Here is a 21,686-nt window from a genome sequence, read left to right as displayed (position 1 = left end):
CAGAAAACACTGCGTCACATATCTCTAGATTAAGAACAGGCAAGCCATATGATAAAACAAGATCAAGTGTGTGTCCATGTTCTTGTGTGGGTCCAGACACAGATTGCACAAGATTAAAAGAATCAATGAGGTTTAAAAACCCCTTTGCCATTGGCTTATCAGGACAACACACATGAAAATTAAAATCCCCAACAATAAGAACACGATCATATTTAGGCATGATTTCAGCCAAAAAATCTGAAAAATCATTTAAAAAGTCCTTATTGTACTTAGGGGTCCGATAGACCACAGCACACAACACTGTGTGGGGGTGACCCATCTCAAATAAATTCAGCTCAAAGCTGCTGAAAGCGGAGGACAACAAAATCTGTTTACATTTATAATGACTCTTATATACAGTCGCTATTCCTCTTCCTCGGCCAGATGTTCGCGGGGAGTTAAAGTAGCGGCAATCTTGGTGTACAAATTCAGTGAAAGCGCTAGACTCACCATCGCTCAGCCATGTCTCAGTTACACAGAGGAAATCCAATCCTCGGGACGTGAAAAAATCCTTTAATACAAAAGTCTTATTTGCTAGAGATCTAGCATTTACCAGCCCAAACCTGACAGGAACCGGGGGGTCCGCGGCAATGGATGTTCGTGAAACCCGACACAGAGAGCGCAAGTTGCTGTGATTCACTCCGCGCCAGCGGAGACGAGGAGAGCAGGGGCCGCGGGGCTGGAACACCTCTTCCGGGGCGACGACAGGTACCAGCCAGGCGTCGACAGGGTCCAGCGAGCGTCGAGGTATAGGCACGACTCCAAACTCAGTCCAAAAAGGCGTAGAACAACATGCAAGACGGGCCTTCAACCTCACCAGCCGGCCGCTGCGTTTTCCCCGGCGGCGGGTGCGCTTTCTTCGGCGCTTACTTCGAGAAGGTGGAGCCGGGGCACACCAAAGGTGAGCCGGGAGCCTCGCCAGGAGGGGGGGCAAAGTTTCACGTCCACCATCATCCAATTTTACTATATTTCCAGCAGAAAATCGCAGATCCAGCAGTGTTTGACGATCGTACACCAGTAGAGAGTCGACATCCCGGGCAAAAAATAAAACAAACAGCAAAAACACACACAGCAATGACAGTGACAGACGGCAAGCCACGCACAATGGCGCCATCTTGTTTTCTGTTTTCTGTGTTTCGGTTCGTGTAAATTTTATTAAATAACTTGAGGGTGAGTAAGATTATGGCGCTCAGGATTTTGGTAAACTTTGATTTAAAAAATGCCATTGTAGGCTAGCTATTGTACATTATACATCATTGTGATTTGGGCACATACAATACTTTAAAAAGGTTGGATAAGTGCCGTGTTTGTTTGCAAAATTATGTTTTTTGTGCCACCACAAAGTAACTACTGGCCCCTGCCTGGCCACCCCTACGAAGAATTCCTGGCTCCGCCACTGGTGTACAAGAGGTAAAACCGATATAAATACTGTTCGTTTTCTCACACAAACCGCTCGTTTCGTGTCTTAGCTCATCAATGTGGAAACTCCTGCGGAAACAAAGACACCTACTTCTTGGATGGCCTTGAGGTAAGCTAAAACATAGTTGAGACATAGACATAGACAGTGGAATGATCTTTTTTTTTTATAAATTTTTACCTGCTGATCCTACTAATAAATTAAAAACGTTTATTGATTCTAAGTTACGGTTACACTTTGAAAACAATGAGTTTAGTAAAAATGAATATGAATTTCTGAAAGTAGATTTTTCAATTACACCTATTATATACACTTTGCCTAAGGTTCACAAAGGACTAGATACCCCTTTGAAAGGGCGTCCTATTGTGAGCGGTATTGGTAGTCTCACAGAGAATATTTCTTCTTATGTGGATTTTTATATTAAACCATTTGTACCCATGTTGTCATCATATGTAAGAGACTCTATGGACTTTATTGAATCATTATATGGTATTGAATATGCTGTTGATGATGTGCTTCTTGCTACCTTTGATGTTCAGAGTTTATATACCAACATCCCTCACACTGAAGGTTTACTTGCTTTAGAACAATTTTTAACACAAAGATCTGTGGATGTAAAACCTAGTACAGCATGCTTATTGGATTTAGCAAGTATCGTTTTAACTAATAATTTTTTCGTTTTCAGGACGATTTTTATTTACAAGTTAAAGGTACTGCAATGGGTAGTAAAATGGCACCTAATTATGCTTGCTTGTATATGGGAGTGTTTGAAAACGACTTTATTTTAAATGAGTCAAATTCTTTTCGCCCTAAGATTTTGCTTTATAAACGGTATATTGATGACATTTTTATGATTACTAAGGCCACACCTGCAGAGATGTTGACGTTTTTGAATTATCTTAACTCAAGGACTGAGCATGTGAATTTCACAATGGAATGTGATCCAGTGAGCATTAGTTTTCTTGATGTTCGAGTATACATATGTGACGGGAAACTCCACACCGATCTGTACCGAAAACCAACGGATCGCAATACTATTTTAAGAGGCGATAGTTTCCATCCTAGACCTTTAGTTAAGAGTTTACCTATCATCCAATTTAAGCGTGTGCGCAGAGTTTGTAGTACGGATAAATCTTATACTCATCAAGCCAATGATTTAACTAAAAGATTCTTGAATCGTGGTTATTGTATAGAATGGATCGAAGATGCCAAAAAGAAATTCAACGAGACATCTCAAATGCAGTGTTTGCGAACAAAACACAATAATAAAACGCAAGATCATAATGCTCCCATGTGCATGATAAAATACTCTGCACTGGGAGCGGAGTTTCGTAGAGTCCTAAACAAACATTGGCATATTATTTCAAGTGATCCTAAATTATCAGGTGTTTTCAAAAATGGTCCGAAGTTAGTTTTTAAACGTCAAAACAATCTTCGTGACTTACTTGTTAAATCTGAATATCCTTCACGTGTCAAACAAAGTATTCCTTCTCTTCCTCCTGGTAATTATAGATGTGGTAAGTGTGCCCAGTGTGCTTTTACACATAAATGTAAATCGTTTAGTCATCCACGCATTGGTCGTGACATTCTGATACGGGGTACCATTACCTGCGCTTCCACTCATGCAATTTATCTAATTCGTTGCCCTTGTGGTCTTGCATACGTGGGTAAAACATTCAGACAATTACGCACTCGTATTAGTGAACATCGCAGTAACATTCGAACTGGAGATATGTGCAGTCCTATAGCGTCTCATTTTAGACAAGCAGGCCATAACGTCAGCGTTTTACAGTATATCGGTATAAAAAAGGTAACAAAACCCTTAAGAGGAGGAGATTATGAGAAGAAATTATTAAAGAGGGAAAGTTTCTGGATTTATACTTTAAATACATTGTCACCTTTAGGGTTGAATGAGGATTTTGATATTAAGCCATTTTTATAGATATTCAAAATGTCTTTGTAGCATGATTTGTTTTTGTCACATAATGGACATGACTTGTATGTGTCACATGACTTGTATTTGTCACATGATTGCTTGGATGTGCCTAATTAAGGTGATCACCTGTGTCTATTTAAAGTTGACTTCACTTTACATTGATACTGTGCCTGATGAAGACCTGAAAGTCGAAACGTTGCTTGAGCTTAATTAAATTCCTCTGGAGCAGTAGTTTTCAGTGTGCAGACTTCACTTCTTTATTTGATTATATTATTAAGTTGTCTTGCACCTGCATCCTATTTGGATGTTTGGGATGTGCACACCATTTTTGTTATTGAGTCTTAAGCTAAAACATACCAACATTTAATTTGAAAGTGAGCTATCCCTTTAAAGTCAAAAATCCAGTAACTCAAAATGTTAAAATATTTACATTTGAGATCTATTAATTGACCATCCCTACAGTATCAATTCTGGTTCTCTGAAAACACAATAATTGGGAAGACTGCTGAGTTGGCAACGTTTGACGGTTTTTTTTTTTTGTGCTCGTAATTCTCAACCATAGAAATTCGGATATTGGCGTGTGCTCTTTTATGTGGCAGTGATATTAATTAGAAGACGTTAACAAGGCGGAGATCTGACACCAGTCAGCTGCGCACAATTTCAAGATCATTTACGGTTTATAAACGTCACATCTGGAAGAGAGGCGTATGCATGGGCCAAAAATAACTTTTTTTCACAATATTCTAATTTTCTTTAGATGTACCTATATATTATGTATATGTGAGTGTGTGTAAAGACCAAACCATGTTTTTACTTTCATGTAAATACATGTAAAAATACACAAACATTAATGGTTTATACTATTTTAGAGCTGTCTGGAAAGGTTTTGTATGAACTTGCTTAGGTCATTCGCACTGTGCGAGTCATGTGATGTACACGGAGAAAAGTAGCATGGACCTAAAAAGTTTGTTGTAAAATAGACCATGGAGCTTTTAAAGTGGCAGTTTTGGAAAATCACCAAAAATAGGCTTTTGTTAAACCAAAAACGCCTATTCTGCTGAGATTCAGATCAAACAGGTAGTTTAGGCCAGTTTCAGGATTTCACTTCTAGGACCCCAGTTTTTGTGACAGCAAATTCTACGCCATCAGCAGAGACCTGGTCTCATTTATAAAATGTTGTTACTAAGATAATTACTCAAGTGTGCGTAAAGTATTCCTTAGAATTGATGATACAAATACAGAATATAAAGCTATAAATGTACATTAAGAAAATAAAATCTCCTACGATTGTGGTCCTGAAACTGCAGTCTCAGGTGCGGCAGCACAATAGGCCTACTACTCATTCATGCCAGCAGAGCCAAACAACCTCAGTTTTATTTATTTTTAACCACTAGATGGCTGTGTTTAAAAATGTGTACAGGTTATTTTAAGACCAAAATGACAAAATACTAGTTGTCAAGATGATACAATGTCATTGTTCCCATAAATGATTAGAATCAAGATTCAGTGCAACATAAACAGCTCAAATAGAAAATACAGATGACATTATACATTTTACATTTTAAAAAAAAGTTAAATTCCGTCAAGTCATGCAGTACTTGATCCTAAGTGCTTTGAGACTTTATTAGTGACATTGAAAACAGTGAGATTTAGGCAATGTGTCAGTCTGACAGACAATTAGAAGTTATTTTCTACATTATTTTTGTATAATTAAGCAGATAACTGTCAGTACCTAAAAATGTTGCTTCAAAATATTGGTGAGATATACAATTAGTACAGTGTTAAATTCTCATAAAAACATACAGGCACTTGCGGTACATAATAAACAGAGCATCTGAAAAATAACTATTGTTAAGTTCAAACAAATAAATTGCCCTCTTCCTTTATTCACATCATAATGCATGACCATTTGATCGTTGGGACTTTTATTCCTCATCTTTGATCAGCCACACTTCATTCCTGCGGTTGGTCAGTTTGAAGGGGCTGTCATATCCCGCTCTGTAGAACGGAGCCTCCTTGAACTTCATTCCATCCCTCTTGAGGCTCTCTATCAGTTTCAGAATCTCAGCACGGCTGCTCTCACTGTTGGCAAAGCCTCCATAGGTCCTGCAAAAACCAAAGCCAAGCTGACATGAAGCTATGACAACAATATTATTCAATTAAATAAATCGCCATTTAAAAGTTTAGAGTAATAAGTTTTAACGTTTATAAAATAATTATCTAATGCTTAGTAAGACAGTAAAACACAGTCAAATAACTTTTTGTCCTATTTTAATATATTTAATAATAATAATAATTCCTGTGATGGTGAAACTTAATTTTCAGCAGTCATCACACCAGTATTTTTGTGTCACATGATGCTTGAGAAATCATTGTAATATGCTGAATTTGTGGCCAAGAAACATTTTTTTAATTAATGTTGAAAAGTTGTGCTGCTTAATACTTTTAGGGAAACTGCACTGTTTTAATCAGGATTTTATTCATGCTAGGTAAACAATGTTAGCATGAATGCACTGTAAGTCGCTTTGGATAAAAGTGTCTGCTAAATGCATCATTTTTTTTTTATTCAGGATTCACTGATGAAAACTGAAGCACCATATACTGTACCATAAATGTTTTTTCAAATGTTCTTATTGCCATTTAACGCATCTACAATTTGAAAGCCCACACCACAAACATACCTCACAAAAACCGTGACCTCTTTTCTGTTCTCGATGAAAGCATCTGGATCAGTGGGTTTGGGTGGGTCAGCCTGATGTTCCTCAGGGATGTAGAAGGACACAGTGAAGGTGCTTTCACATGCGGGTCCAGCACCAGGCTCAATCAGACAACTCACTGGTGCCGTCATCTCCACCTTACACTCTGATACATGACATACAGAAAAAACACTCAAATAAAGCCGATCTCCAAGGTGGTTCATTAATTTAAAGGTGCGGAAACATGCACTGTTCTTAGTGTCTGAAATATCTGAAAAAAAAAGTGATATTTTGCAGGGAGAGTGTCATCTGGTGAATAATTAACACTGTTTACTCTGTGGGAACACAACCTATCACATGCTTTTTATTATTATAAAAGCATATTCAGATGTAATTCATTGCAGTCATGTACCTCACAGAAAACCTTAACTTACAAATAACTGAATTTTGGCTTAATGCATGAGATTTCTCACCCATATGCTTATGCTATTTTCCATTGTATATGTGTTATGCAATGAAAATGTCATAAACACGGGCCCAAAATGTGGCAACAATGGCTCAAAGTACTAATCTTGAATGTCTACTACAGAAAAATCTTCTTTCTAGTCCTCTACAGGAACATGACCACTTACTCTTGTCATTATTCCCCTGGATGTATTTGAAGAGTCTTCTGAAGCCTGTGCTAAAGGCTGGGTCCTGCTCCATGCCAGTCACAGCTGTGCTGACCCAGTTTGTTGTGTGGTAAGTGCGGACCTCATAGTCTTCACCCTGAAAAGCATTTCTTCATCAAATATGACTGGAAACATTTGAGCCTTTAAACAACATCCAACCACAAGAAACAAGGTCTGGTTTAAACTAGACATGAGCAGACAACATTTAAAAAAAAAAAACCTAAGCAGTAGCTCTGCTAATAAGCAGTAAGTAAATATTAACTTTTCCAAAGTTTGCAGTAAAAACTGGAAGGTTTCTGGCAAAATCACACATGTACACACACACTGACCTTACTCGGTTGAGCAGTGAATTTTGGCTGCTGGAGTCCAGAAGAAAACAACGTTTGGCCGATGGCTTTAAGCATCGTCACTGTAATGCTGTTCAAAATTAAAAATGCAATAATAGAGTTGCAATCAATTTAGACAAAATACAATTTAGAAATTGCACTACATCATAATGAAGCAGTCACCAGATGAATCTTTGTAATGACTTAAAATTTTAACCTAAAATATCTTTATACATTCGTATAAAGGACAGTGGAAAAATTGGGAGATATTTATTTTTACATAAAACACTGAGTGGGAATTTGTAGTCCAGTGCGTTTAGACGGAACTTGGATTTTATAGTAGCCTTCTCTGCCCATATTAACATGATTATGACAAGGCTATCAATATGTATTAACTATTCTAGGTCATGTTTAAACGTTAATACAGCTTCAATCCGTTAGTTTAAGCTTTGACATGCTGTAAAACAGTAAATATCTCGCCATACTGAGGAAAAGTAGACACTGTAGCAGTCATGTTTTCCCCTCATACACGACTTAATAAAAACGTGCACACGGATGAATATTGGCGACGTCTTTCCAAACGTTGCCAAAGGGCGCTACTACTACTATTTTATACGCTTTAAGTTCCGAGATCGCAGTGGTAAATAAACTCACCTGTCCGCAGTTGAGCGCTAAAATGCAGCAAGTGACTGAAGACCGAAAGCTCAGCGAAGCGCGGGCGCAGTAGCCTTTATACCGTCACAGACAGACGTGTTAACTTCCAGATAAAGAAGATGCAGTTACGGACGCTATGTAACAAGTCTCCGCTTAAGTAACGCTTACACTGACACTTCCGTGTTTTTTGTTACATCAAGCATGATAAGGCACTGATTGGTTGTGACGAATGTGTAAATGAAGAAGAGCACGACCCAGCAGCTGAAGAACAATTACATCAGTGCCCTTTGCGACAATGGGCAAAATATTTGAAAGAAAATAGCGGATGTACATGATTAACTGTACGTTTTATTAAATCTAAAGCATTTTTGAACATCCATAAATAGTGATACATTGCAAAGGCGTTAAATTACTTTGCAATAAATAAGGTCAACTAGAGTCAGGTTGCAAACAGTATTACTTAAAAGCCATACATTTTTCATCACCACATCAATACTTTAGTACAAACTAATGGTTAATTGCAGACAGATATAATCTGAAATATTCCACTCACACTTGACACAGAAACCTGTAAACATTTTGTCAGAGTAGCATCCCCAGTGTGCAAGAGATTGTTTGTAACTTGTCCAAAAAATGTCAATATTGAATAAAGCATTAACTATATAAATATACATTTAACCCTAAAGTGTTCTTACAAAGCACTGCAACTTTCAACATGACCTGAGCACCATAAACCTGTGACCAAAATTCATACAAATAAAAACACACAAGCTGCTATTAAATGGATCTCCATGTTGGTTATTTCCTCTTCAGAGCCGTGTTTTTCCTTCGTGGGGGCTCTCTCTGAACCTGTCTGGCTCGGGCACCGAACCCCAGGGACTGAAGAGATTCAGTGAGGAAGCGCTGAGTGGGAGATACGCACAGCATTATCAGAAGCTTGGCATCCCCTCCTGTGGACAGGAAAAGATGTCAAAAGGATGGTCAGGTGAGGCTTGGGAGGGAAGAATGTAGGTAGGCCTGTCTATGACACTTTTAAAGTGGCATGTTGAAACCTAACTGGCTGAACAGGTTTTAACATATACAAGGAACAGATATAACAAAATCTTTATTCAGAGGCCAATGATTGCAAAAAGTATGAATTTTTAAGTTCTTAATTTATTTAACAAGGGCAAAGGATGTCCACGACTGCCCCAGAATTAAGTCAAGTCAAATTTACTTATATAGTGCTTATGACAACAATATACCTTTACAAGTCATCTACAGAAAATTAGAGAGCTAAATTTAATATGTGGTCCCTGGACAGGCAAAAGGAACATATGGCATAATTAAAACATTTGTAGATAAATAATAATAATATACATTATATTTACCTGACAGTATTTGTATCATTTTCAAAATAAGTTGTCCTATTATAAATGACATATGCAAAATACATGCATGTAAAAAATGTCTGGCTTGTCTTTAAACACATTTTCTGGATAAATGGATGAAGACAGATTTTTGAGACAGGATAGGGAACAAGTGTAAAATAATGGTGTTTCACAGTAGATCTGCTCTTACCTATGGCGTCCTGTAGTAGATGTGTTAGTTTGCTGTTGCGGTAGGGTACGTGAGGTCGTCTTTCAGCTAGAGCTCCCAGAACATCAGACAAAGCCGAGAGACTGCGGTTTATGCAGGAGCTTTCCCACAGAGCAGCACCGGTCACACCTGACATCCCTAAACACATCCCAAAACTTCAGCGCTGAAGCACTATTCACAACTTCATTTACTTGCAGCGCTTGAATAAAACCTGACTTGAGATTTAACACTCTATAAACCTTATGACTGAATATGGTTATTGTGTTTTATTTGATTGTAAAATGGTTCTCATAATGTCTTTGACAGACGAAGCACAACATTGCATCCTCTTACCTGCACACTCACTCCCAGCCAGGTCCACCAACTGCAGCTTGGTTTTGATGGGGTGCTGTGTGATGCTGGGCCGGGGGGAGGGGCATGGCGAGTGGCAGGGGGAGTGGCACGGTGAGAAGGCAGGGCTAGACGAGCGTGAGGAAGCGGCCCGGCGGCAGCGTGGGCTCCACCACTCCTTCTGAGACACCTGCTGGACGTCCTGTCTGGCATTCTGCAGACGACGAGCTGCAACGCGCATAAATTATAATTTTATTTAAAAAGATTATTAGCTCTTTTAACTTTAGGGCAGGACTACAGAAATCATATTGAGCATTTTGATTTGTCCAATTCCATTCATTTTATAGAATTATACATCTTCTGCCCATATGTCTGTGATGCTACTCACCTGAATCCAATGAAAACCTTTAAAAGGTCTTTCAGTGCTATCTTGAGAAACCTTTAAAATGAGCATTGGTTGGGATCTCTTTTTAAAGAAGCAAGAAAGTAGTTAAGTTTGTGTGTGTGTTTGAAGATAACTAATCCAGTGGGTGTGTGAGAAAATGGGGCTGTTTGAACGATTGTTTGTTTGTGCGTCTTCAGATAATATGTTCGGTCTCACTTAACAGCCATAACCACATGTGTTGCAGATAGCAGCATATGGCTTAAGGGAGAAATACAGCTTCAAAACCTATGAGTTGGGGACTGGCACTCTTGAATAAACCCTGTATATCATACCTAGAGCAAGTGCATCTGGGCTTTTGGAGGTGACTGTGAGAGTGACGATGAAATGAGATCTGGAGGAGTCCATGTGCACCAGGGTGGGACTGTGAGATCTTAGTTTTAACACAGAATTGATCAGCTGCATTACCTCTGCAGAGCTCCGCACCAACCTGACACATACACATGCAAGCCAAGTCAAACACATGTAAACCCGTGACAGTCATGTGTGCATGCAGCAAAAGCTCAAAGTTCAATGAAAAAGGTCACACAAAAAATAAATGCTGATTGTAAACGTACAGTAAATGCAACCCACACATGCATAAATGCACCCAAAAATATCTCTATATATATAAATATCTACAGTACCAAAACGGTTTGATTTAATATATCACACAAAAGGGAGCAAAATGTTGACAACAACAATATAAATGGAAAGCATACTTCTCGTCCCTGTACTTTGTGTTAAACTAAATTTAAACTGTATATGAACAACTGTATATTTAGAACTTCGATTAATAAAGGTTTTAGAAAATTGTTGTTAGTTTATCATTCCTAAGGCATTAACTAATGTAAACAAACTGAAACCTTGAAAACTGATATGATTATAGTTAGTGGCACTTTATTATTTGCACTGACCATTGTATTTAGTAAAACTGTTAAAATACAATAAGTTTAAATGTGGGATATGTTGTATCTTCATGCTGACTGCTGTGACTCACTCATATGTTAGGCATGGCACCTCACTGGTGCCTGTGCTGGTGGTGATGACCTCTCTCTTTACTCCAACTGTTGCCCCATCTTCATCTCTGGCCAGCAGGTCCAGAACTTCATTATTATAGACCTCCACCACTGACATCTCCACCGTATGACTGTCCGCTGGCTTCTCAGAGATCAGCCTGGAACATTTATCAGTACAGACAGACTTGATGTGGTGATATTGTAGATAAGAGAAACGTGTAGTGATTTTAACTGTGCTCTGAGAGAAGTGAGCCGCGGTTTACTTGAATAGCTCATTGGCTGCTTTTGGAATGATGCCCTGTTGAGAGTCCTGCACTGCAGCTGTGGGATCCTCAGACCGGGAGCCAATCATTGTGTGTGTCTTTCCACTGCCTGTCTGGCCATATGCCATGATACATACATTATACCTGAAATCAAAGAGATCTTTTTGTATATAAATATTATATACTTACTAATTTCATCACAGTATTTTCCCTAAAGTGAATATTTAAACTTGGTTGTATTAAATAGGACACTTACCCATCAAGTAGAGATGTTAAAAGAGGTTTCACCTCATCAAACACAGTCTCTTGACTGTCTTCTGGACCATGTACTCTGCAAATCATAAAAAATACAAATAAATCACAGACACGCTACAATATCCACCACCAAAGCTCCCATCTTAAATGTTTACATTTTATGCAGTGTCTAAATACCTCTCAAACTCAAATAATTTGGTCATTGCAGGACTTGAGGTTTTGGCGCTGTTCACAAAAACAGAGTCCTGCAAAACACAGTTGGTCAGAGAGTGTAGGCTGTAATACTTGGCCATTACAATTTTATAGATCCCATAAACACTACAAACAATCAATACACTCACATCATTGATCGCCTGCACTACTGCTTCACATGATGAAGATCTTAAAAAGGAACAGGAGATTTAGTACACCTACAAGACATACAGCATTCCCAAAGCAAGTGATTTCTGTAAGAAACATTTCATTTGATTTAACTTACAATTTAATTAATAATTTACTAAATTAGATTGAATTTCAAGTTTGTAAATTAACCATTTTTAGTAATTAAATATGCATTAATCTACCACTATTCATTCAATATGTATTTAGATTACATTACCCATTGGTTGCGGGTGATCCTGGAATGTGATCAAAGTGTAGAACTGGACGCACCCTGCAGTGAACTCTGATATTCCCCCTCAGCTCCTACAGAGAGAAATGTGTTTTATTGTTAGTTTAACTGAATCATCCTGAATGCTTAGTCATTTTTAAGGATAAGTCAGGTAAAAACTGGTCTAAAATCATAACTGAAATATTCAGGGTTCAAAAGCAATAGCCACCACAGCAGCTGATAACATAATGTCATATCCAATGTACTCCCTACATTTAAATGGCAAAATGTTAAATCTATAGATACAGTATGAACAATAAATCAAATCAGAGAACCACATACGTACAATCAGGGTGTTGTGGAGCAGCCTCCTCCTCGCCCGCTCCTCTCTGCACCTCTCCTTCTCTGTCTGTAAAGAGCGTTCAAGTGCGGTCACCTGAAACCGGAGCTCTGCAGAAAACAAAAGGGGGAAAAAATTCTTCACAACTATCTATTTGTGTACATAAACGTATGAATACAAAAAAAGTATTGGATCAATTGAATTGACATGTAGTGTTCCTATGGCTCAGGGGTAGAGCATTGTGTTAGCAACGCAAAAGGTTGTGGGTTTAGTTCCCAGTGAACACACATACTGATAAAAACTAAAAAAAAATTAAAAAATAAAAAAGATAAAAAATTTACAGCCTGAATGCACTGTAAGTCACTTTGGATAATGTATAAATCTTAACATATAGAAACCACTTATCCATGGGACACTGCAGTCAGAAAGTTTAATGATTTGACTAGAAAAAAGTGAATTGATGGGGCAATGTTGTTGGAAGCCAAAGAAAAAGAAAACTGAATTAGAAAATACTTGATAAAACCAAAACAAACCACATTTTACAATATGAAACATTGTGTAAATTGCTTTTTCTTTTTTCTACAGTAACACTGTCCAATAGCTACAGTACACCAAAAAAACAAAACAACAACAACAAAAAACAAGCGTTTTGAGCTCATAATCTTTTTAGGATGCTAAAGCATGAAAGCATGTCTGCATTTCGTCCACAAGTAGCCATAAAAAGGGACAAACTGGTGCAAACTTACAGACTTATTACAAACTAAACAACAAAGTTTGGAAGTCAAAATTTAGACACTTTTTGACACTAAATGAATACTAAATTATCTTTAAGCCACTCAGTTCTAGTAACTGCTTAGAACAGTAAATCGAAGGTTACCTACATCTTTGTGACCACTAATGGTCAGAAAAAAGGTGACAATATTAAATAAAAACCCAACATTTAGTAGTAACAAACTACTCAAAAGATGCTGGTGAATAAATCTTTGGTTGCACTTATTATTTTTGAATGTTTACAATCACAAACTAATCTGTGACTGATTTAATTAAATCTAGGTTTATATACTTTATTCATTCAAACACAATGTTTGTAATTGTTGATAGTTGATTGTGCCAGGTGAATTAAATGTGTGTCAACATGTAAATGCAAAGAAGTTAATATTAAATTAATTCCACCAAACATCACTGGAAACATTAATGGTAGTGATCAATACAATATCAAAAGCCAAACTTATATAATGACAGTGGAAAAACGCCAACAAACGACCATGTACTGTAATCTTTGGATGTATGCTTTAAAGCTTTTGGTCAAGAAGATTTTTTTCATTTGCAATTTGACATACAGCAACTAGGGAGTTTTATAAATACAGCTATATAAATGACAAGGGATAAGATCCACAGGCCCTGTGGGAGGCTTGTCACCATGGTGTGCAGGTGGCACACAGGACACATAACCTTACTGTCCCTGCTGACAGAAGCTTTTCCTGGAGGAGAGGCTGGGGGTGGGGAAGTGTAGATAATCTCTGAACACTGCACCACATACCTACTGTCACAACACATCTGAAGGAGACAGACGGGGAAGAATGAAGGGAATGAGAGCAGGAGATTAAATAGAAGAAGAGATGGAGGTTCAGAGTTGAGGTTCATAATCTTGCCATCAGGTGACCTTGCCATTCGATTGAATATAAATGTATATGCACGTAATTAATGAATTAACTGATATACTGGTATTTGAGTTCACACTCACTCTGAAGGTCATCACTTTGGAAATCCTGAACAGCATTTCTGGCCGTGCCCACACATTCAAACAGCTGCTTGCTTTGTTCTTCCAGCTCTTTAGCAAACCCCACGTAGATGGCAAAAACATCCCTCAAGTCCTGTTTCAGCATCTGAGAGCAACACGGAGCACACGATGATGCTGGATTCGCAAAACATTTCATTTCAAAGCATTTGTTGTGTAAGACTTGTTTGGAAGCAGTATTTTTGCCATCACCTGAACTTCAGACAGAAGTTTGGAGAGAGCTGCGTGTGTGGACTTCTGCACCTTCCTCTGCTGCTGATGTTTCTGTCTCTGGACATGGATTTTCTCCTCTCTCTCATGGCGGAGTTTACCCAGACACTTGAAAAGGTTAAGGAAAGGTCAATGGGAAGCAAATACAAAATGATCAGAGCATTTACATTTTTACATTCACGTTTTTTAACCTTACAAAAAACATTGTAGAGATGGTAATTCTATGGTATTTTGATACACACTACCATTAAAAAGTCTGGAGTCTAAGATTTGTTATTATTATTTTTAAAGGCTGTATTTATTCAATCAAAAATACTAAAAACAGTGATATTGTGAAACATGATTACAAATTCAAATTACTTTTTTTTCCAATTTTAATATATATTTAAATATCTATTTCATTCTTGTGATGACAAAAAAAGCTAAAAAATATTTTAATATGCTGATTTTGAAAAAAAAAATTCATAATATTTATTGGGGAGTCTGATGAACATAAAGCTCAGAAGAACAGTATTTATTAGAAATAGAAAGATTTTGTAGCAAACATGTGGACTCATTTTTGATTGCTCTAATGTATCTAACTGAATAAAATGATTAATTTCTTTAAAAAAATAAATATTTTATCATAACACAAAAAGATTATCATATTTATACACCATGGTTTAATTTGCACTCAAATCTACTTCAGAAATTACCATAATATTTTTGTACGTGGCTCTCCAATCAAAGGTATATTTCTGGTCTGTATTTCATTCACAGATATTAAGCACGTGAGTAAATTAGGTGAGACTGGCGAGCACCTGTCTCTTCTCTGCAAGCCACTTATCTTGCAGTGAAACCATCTGGCAGGTCAAACTCTTAACTGCGGCGGAGGGTCGAACCCTATTAGTGGAGTTTGATGCATTTCACACAGTATTTGCGTCAGTCATACCTCAGCGAGTCTCAAATGAAGCAGAGCATTCTCTGTTTCCAACTCCAAAATACGCTCCTCTTTACTCTGAAAGGTGAAAGAAAGAAAGGGCCTTATTCTTACATTTAAGTATGTAACTAACTATACAGAATAGATGTAATAGTAGTACTAAAGTACAAAGTATTTTTTTAAATAAAATGACAAAATTCAACTTATCATCAGTCATGCTCTAGTGTACCTGACACACCTGTGGCTGTCTTAAAATCATAGTGAGTTGCCTACCTAGACAACACATCTGGGCATTGTAGGTCGTTCAAATGATCCTACAAAACACACAAGGGTGTCTATCCTAGGTCAGCAGCTCTCTAGATTTTGAGACAGCCATCCCTTAAGAAAATGCTAACAATTATGGCGGATATACACCATGAAACACTGATGGAATGGGATGATAATACTTTAGTATTTTGATATAGGCCTATAGACCATTGGAACGGAATAATTACCTTATTCATATACCAAGGTATTTACATAGTATTCAAATGCACCCCAAAGAATATCATATTGCCAAAGTACTCTACTTCATAATAACAGTGCTTTTTTTGTGGGTGGCTTCACACAAAAACAAAACGAATATGGAGGTCATAGGCCTAGAGGTCTAGTAGCCTACCTTTTACATTATATTATATTATAGGAATATAGATATTTCTGAAATGATTGTCGGCTCAAACAAATAATATAGCAATAAATCATAACGACGGTAGATATGTCTGTAAATCAAATGCAATCAAAGCGACACAAACAGATAACGTTATTTACCAGCACACCTGTTCTTTGATATTCCGACAATATTAGAGGAAACTCACCCGTAGTTTGTGCTCTAGAAGATGGACTTGATGTGCAAAAATCTGGTCTCGATTGATAAAGAGCGGCATTGTGAATGAGAGTTAGAACAGAACGTTAAATGAAGAATTTATTGTTCAGTAGACAGTACATGATGAGCTCGTGCGTGGTTTCTCAGAGGTTTAATCCGATTATCTGACTGCGCACACTACCCTATTTGGCGTCGTCCTGTTCGGTGTTTTCTGATCTATATTTAACATTTAATATAGTCTGTCATTGCTTTGAGTACAATGTGATACTGTCTGTGCATTTATTAACAATATGGGCGTTGTGTGTGCATTTTGACTGGTTTAAAACCCTTTAGACTTCATGACAACAATCACACTTGTACACTGATCTGAGTCTGAGACGGAGACTCAACAACAGGCCGATGAAGAGACAGTCATCAGCGCCATTGAGATTTGGCGCCCTCTACTGGTTACATTGTAAATGGTCTCTCACAGTAAGGTGACGAGGTAATAAGAGACTAATAAGGTTGATTGTCGTCATAGACGTTTAATATTCGGTTTACAACTAATGTAAACGGATTTAAACAGCTGTTAACTGCAACATTTCATGAGGTTAATATATATTTTACTGAACATCTAAAAAATATAGTATAATGAATGACAAAATGCTGAGATTTGCTAAATAACCATGTTATTTTATATTAGAAATAAATGCAAAAAGCACGGTAGCAATGATAGTAAACTTTTATAAAATGTGCATAAATATTTTTTGGTGGCCCAATTGATGTGCATTCACTGAAGGACACAGGTCTCTCCATTAAATTCTTTATTAAGCAGTGAGATTAAGAGTACAACACAGGCTAAATATGTAAACAGCTTTTCCCCTGAGGTATAAATTAAAATTGGGAGAGAGTATTAAAAGCAGACTATTGGAAGCACAGAGGATAGAGGCTAATTTTGCCTTTTTGGCACATTTGACATTTTCGAAGGCAGATTCTATTGCACAGTGTAGACATGTCTTATTTAAGCACTAGGTCCAATTTACAATCTGCTGCAAACAGATCGACTCCTATCAACTGACTGATTAAAACACAATGCGACATGATTTTCATAACCATCCAGTTATTGTTGATATGCTTGTGGCCAGACGCAGTTTTACCGTAATAGCAATAAAAGCTCTACTATAAGAGTAAATCAGCAACCATAGACGTAACACAGAAAAGGAATGTCTTAAAAGCTGGTAAACAATCAGTCCTCTTTATGTCCCATAAAAGACTGAAGGGAATACATTAGTGTAAAGTGAAAATGCCTCAGATACACTGTATATGATGATACATCAGATCATTTCACCAGAATTGGCCATTTGTGAATTTTACTACAGGTTGCCCTTCCTTTATAATGTATACAAGTACTGACTTGAGTATGTACTTGCTTTAGTCTCATCATAGACGGTTTCGATTTTGAAGGCCTGATTAAAAGCACACGATTACAGTGTAGAAGTAATTTGTTCATATCAGCAGTATTCAGCGCTTATTCTCTCTCTACACACATGGCAATACCCATTCCACCTCCTATACACAATGAAGCGATCCCTTTCTGTCCCCCTTTCCTCTGAAGCGCGTGAAGCAGGGTCACCAAAACTCTACAGCCAGACATACCGAGGGGATGTCCGAGAGAGATCGCCCCTCCACACACATTCACCTGAAGGAAGAGAGAGACAAATTAAGTGGTAAATTAACTATAAACTAAAAGAATGGAAAAAATGAGACAGATATAAAGTTGTCTTTCTATAAATATTACTATTATATTTTTCAGCTTGGGCAAAGAGGTTATTTTATTCATTTTCATGTAGCTGTCTGGTCACTGATAGGGTAAGTGAACAAAGATCAAGGCAGATGGACCTCAAATATTTGCAATGATATTTCAATCTTGTTGCTGTGGTACAGAAATCATTGGGTAAGTGTGTCAAAATAATAATGTGTAAAGCTGTATGAAGCATGAAGAAAAGTATTTATAAAGTGGAAGAAATAACACACCTTATCAGGGTTTAGACCGAGCTCCTTTACCACTGCAATGGACTGAGCAGCAAACGCTTCATTTATCTCAAACAGATCGACCTCATCCAGCTTCCATCCGGCTTTATCAGCCTGGTTAGAAAGCATATACAGTTCACTTTCAAAGTTACGGAATCATTATTGCATTAATTAAATTATTAAAAATTATATTTATTATTATTATATTATGAACCCAATTGTAACTCTGGGGTTTTATTGGATTATATCGGTCCCCTGACTGCTATTTCAGGATAAACACTGATTACAAGAATTCATTCTTCATTCATGTGGATGGATTAGGCTCTGTGATGACTCACAGCTTTTCTAATGGCTAGAATTGGCCCTGTGCCCATGACTGAAGGGTCAAGGCCTGCCTGAGCCCAGGACGTGATGCGTGCCATTGGTTTTAAGCCCCGCCTCTGGGCCTCTGATTGGCTCATGAGAACAGTAGCTGCAGCGCCATCATTTATGCCTATTAAACAAAAACCAGTGTGTGGGGGGGTCATTTTTGTCTCTATGCAGTGAAAATGACACTTAAATTGTGTCATAATTGAGTGTTAAAGATGTCACCATTTACCTGATGCATTGCCAGCTGTCACTGTACCAGAGCCATCCTTCACAAAACAAGGCTTCAGTTTGGACATAGCATCAATATTACTGCCATGCCGCGGAAACTCATCAGCTTTGACCTCGACTGGACCTGATATGGTAAAAAAGGGTTTGTTTGAATTTATATTCAGTCTCGTCACTTTTTTCAGATTAAGAAAATTATTTTTGTAGTAAACAAAACTGCCTTGACTGAATAAGGCACACTACTGTTCAACAGTTTCAGGTGTGTAAAAGGTTTTTTGAAAGGAATAATTTTTTTTCAGCAAGGATGCAGGATGATCAAAAGTGACAGTAAAGACTTTTACATTATTACAAGAATAAATAAAATATTATAAAGGAACGCTGTTTCTTAGAAATTTATATTTAAAGAGTCCTGAAATAATTTATGGTTTTCACAAAAATATTAAGCAGCATGACTGTTTTCAACATTGATACTATGAAATGTTCCTTTAGCACCAAATCAGCATTTTAAAAATATTTTCTGAACAATCATGAAACGACAATATTATTGGGTTTACTGTATTTTTTTATAAAATGAATGCAGCTTTGTGACCATACAAGATGTATTTCAAAAAGAGTAAAAAATTATATATATATATATATATATATATATATATACCTGAAAAATAAAATCATATTTCTGAATACAGTGAGCCTCTTACCTTTCCTAGAGGGAACAGTAACTGGCACAATCTCCTGGTCAAAATCTCCAGCCTTCTGAGCTGCTTCAGTTCTGTTCTGTGACGTCATGGCAAACTGGTCCTGAGCCTCACGGGACACCCCCCACTGCTTGGCCACATTCTCAGCTAACACAGACACATGACCAAAATTAGATCAGTTGTGAAGCACACAATAAAGGTAGGCCATCTGTTTTAAGAAATTACCTGTGACTCCCATGTGGTAATTGTAAAAGGCGTCTGTTAGTCCATCGGTCAGTATGGAGTCCTGCAAAGTAGAATCTCCCATCTTCACCCCTGACCTCATCTGTATTATATGAGGAGCCTGACAGACAAAGTGCTGCATGGTTATCATCACTTTTTACTTAAAGATAACAGAAGTGCTTCTTCCAGCTGTCTTACCTGACTCATGCTCTCCATGCCTCCTGCTACTACTATAGTGGATTCTTTAGTCATGATGGACTGAGCACCAAGACACACAGCCTTCAGGCCAGATCCACAGACCATCTGACAGCCCCATGCTGGCACGGAGTATGGGATCCCAGCAGCAACACTTGCCTGCCGGGCAGGATTCTGTCCATGACCTTAAATACATGTAGGAGAAGACTATCAATCCACAAGTAAACTACTCTCATTGAAGAGTTCTGTATTTATATGGTGGTGAGAGGGCTAAGTATACTACATGAGGTGTTATACCTGCAGTGAGGACATGACCCATGATGACCTCGGAGACTTCTTCTGGCTTTACATTGGCTCTCTTTAGCACATCTTTAATAACTAATGTCCCCAAATCATTGAGAGCTACACTACTAAGAGCTCCATTGAATGATCCTGTCAATAAAAAAATAAAAAAAAGATTGATACTCTTGTTTCCGCTAAATAATATAATTTATGGAAGAAAGTAAAAGATAAATAAAGTCATAGTGTCCATATACTGACTTCTGCTTTTTACCATGTCAAAATCATAAAGAGCAGAAAAAGAAAGTTTTAACGCCATTTCCAGTTTATTAAAGCTTTTTTTGTTTTCATTTAAATACTGATATTATTTCCATGAATAAAAGTTAGGATAAGCATTATAGCATAATTTACTTAATGGTCAGAATTTTTTTTTTTTTTTTTAAATACACATGTATATATGAATTTATATATGAATGATAAAGTATTTAGCAATGGTTTATCTTCTGGATGATCAATCAATAAGATTTCTCCTGGCCATGGCGTTAGAATAAATGAACCAATCAGAGCACGAGAACACTGGTGAGAACGCCGAGCAACCAATCAGAGCAACTTTACGTTTCTTCTGCACCATAGTGAGACTACACACTACTGCCGTATAGCTCGAGCATTAGCTTATTAAAATAATCAAGACACATACATACTTTAACGATATGCAACCAAAGCAAACAGACTATCTTTCATCAGCTTCATCTTAATAACTCAGGAGTTAGTGACAAAGGAGAGTTTTTGTATAATCTGTCGTCAATCTGCCACATGATGCACTGCCGTTTGCAGCTAACGTTATAAAGAAGTGCTCAGAATCGTGTGGAAAATATCATCATGCTATTTTGAGTTTACCTATAGGAGTCCTTGCGGCAGAAACGATAACAATCGCATCCGTGTTCATGTTTGCAGTAAAGCTGGCAGGTCCTCGTTATGTTTCCGGAACACTGGCTCTATCTATATGCAGGTTGCTTCGAGGAGCCTCCCAGTCTCATTCATTTGACAAGACAAGACCAGGAAAACATCATAGCCGAGATCTGCACGTCTGATGCATTGGTTTTATTTTGTTGTTGCGCCATCTAATGGTGTGGACGGCTAACAAAAGGCAAGCAAAACGTTGCTTATACATACTAGAAATCACTAAAAAACTGTTTAATTGAAAAGGCATTTTACATCAAAAACATTTCAAACAACACTTTACAGTCTCACATTTAAAGGGTCGTGAAACCCCCCATTTCAGCACAGGTTAGTTCTCACCACGGTTTTAAAAAATGCTAAAAAAGTGGGCGTGGTGTGCAACGGACCGGGGGAGGGGGAAGAAAGAGG

The 21,686-nt window shown here is 37.6% G+C and overlaps 3 protein-coding genes across 3 annotated transcripts; all 3 read right to left on the bottom strand.

Annotated features, from left to right (window-relative positions):
- Positions 1-4,748: 4,748 nt before the first annotated feature.
- hebp2 (heme binding protein 2) lies at positions 4,749-7,934 on the bottom strand. The gene is made up of 5 exons (XM_059512669.1): positions 7,740-7,934; positions 7,089-7,176; positions 6,721-6,856; positions 6,074-6,254; positions 4,749-5,498 (listed from the first exon to the last, which is right to left on the bottom strand). The coding sequence occupies exons 2-5, from the start codon at positions 7,161-7,163 to the stop codon at positions 5,318-5,320; spliced, it is 573 nt and encodes a 190-aa protein (XP_059368652.1). The 5' UTR covers positions 7,164-7,176; positions 7,740-7,934; the 3' UTR covers positions 4,749-5,317.
- A 133-nt stretch (positions 7,935-8,067) lies between these two features.
- On the bottom strand, positions 8,068-16,671 carry kif25 (kinesin family member 25). Its single transcript, XM_059512667.1, has 15 exons — positions 16,316-16,671; positions 15,474-15,539; positions 14,525-14,650; positions 14,279-14,420; positions 12,541-12,644; positions 12,204-12,289; positions 11,947-11,986; positions 11,783-11,850; positions 11,607-11,681; positions 11,351-11,494; positions 11,069-11,245; positions 10,365-10,519; positions 9,651-9,875; positions 9,300-9,455; positions 8,068-8,689 (listed from the first exon to the last, which is right to left on the bottom strand). The coding sequence occupies exons 1-15, from the start codon at positions 16,382-16,384 to the stop codon at positions 8,538-8,540; spliced, it is 1,785 nt and encodes a 594-aa protein (XP_059368650.1). The 5' UTR covers positions 16,385-16,671; the 3' UTR covers positions 8,068-8,537.
- Positions 16,672-17,111: 440 nt separating this feature from the next.
- acat2 (acetyl-CoA acetyltransferase 2) lies at positions 17,112-21,366 on the bottom strand. Its single transcript, XM_059512663.1, has 9 exons — positions 21,216-21,366; positions 20,337-20,471; positions 20,043-20,224; positions 19,848-19,965; positions 19,626-19,769; positions 18,932-19,054; positions 18,672-18,826; positions 18,337-18,447; positions 17,112-18,001 (listed from the first exon to the last, which is right to left on the bottom strand). Exons 1-9 carry the CDS (start codon positions 21,262-21,264, stop codon positions 17,831-17,833), a joined length of 1,188 nt encoding a protein of 395 aa, XP_059368646.1. The 5' UTR covers positions 21,265-21,366; the 3' UTR covers positions 17,112-17,830.
- Between the last annotated feature and the right edge of the window lie 320 nt (positions 21,367-21,686).

This window comes from Carassius carassius, chromosome 27 (genome assembly GCF_963082965.1).
Source record: "Carassius carassius chromosome 27, fCarCar2.1, whole genome shotgun sequence".
NCBI classification, from domain to species: domain Eukaryota; kingdom Metazoa; phylum Chordata; class Actinopteri; order Cypriniformes; family Cyprinidae; genus Carassius; species Carassius carassius.
This window is presented reverse-complemented; position numbering and strand designations above follow the sequence as displayed.

Bases quoted from the DNA above. Each gene is read 5' to 3' on its own strand.
- hebp2 (XM_059512669.1), bottom strand. From the start codon at position 7,163: ATGCTTAAAGCCATCGGCCAAACGTTGTTTTCTTCTGGACTCCAGCAG. The intron at 6,255-6,720 runs GTAAGTGGTCAT...GTCATGTATCAG, and splicing joins CCAGGGGAATAATGACAAGA to AGTGTAAGGTGGAGATGACG. The intron at 5,499-6,073 runs GTATGTTTGTGG...TGGTTTTTGCAG, and splicing joins GAGGTCACGGTTTTTGTGAG to GACCTATGGAGGCTTTGCCA.
- kif25 (XM_059512667.1), bottom strand. From the start codon at position 16,384: ATGCCGCTCTTTATCAATCGAGACCAGATTTTTGCACATCAAGTCCAT. The intron at 14,421-14,524 runs GTGATGGCAAAA...TGTTGCTCTCAG, and splicing joins AACTTCTGTCTGAAGTTCAG to ATGCTGAAACAGGACTTGAG. The intron at 9,876-10,364 runs GTATGATATACA...TGCGCGTTGCAG, and splicing joins CCCAGATGCACTTGCTCTAG to CTCGTCGTCTGCAGAATGCC.
- acat2 (XM_059512663.1), bottom strand. From the start codon at position 21,264: ATGAACACGGATGCGATTGTTATCGTTTCTGCCGCAAGGACTCCTATA. The intron at 19,966-20,042 runs GTAAGACAGCTG...TTTGTCTGTCAG, and splicing joins GCATGGAGAGCATGAGTCAG to GCTCCTCATATAATACAGAT. The intron at 18,448-18,671 runs GTGAGTCATCAC...CTTTCTAACCAG, and splicing joins TTCTAGCCATTAGAAAAGCT to GCTGATAAAGCCGGATGGAA.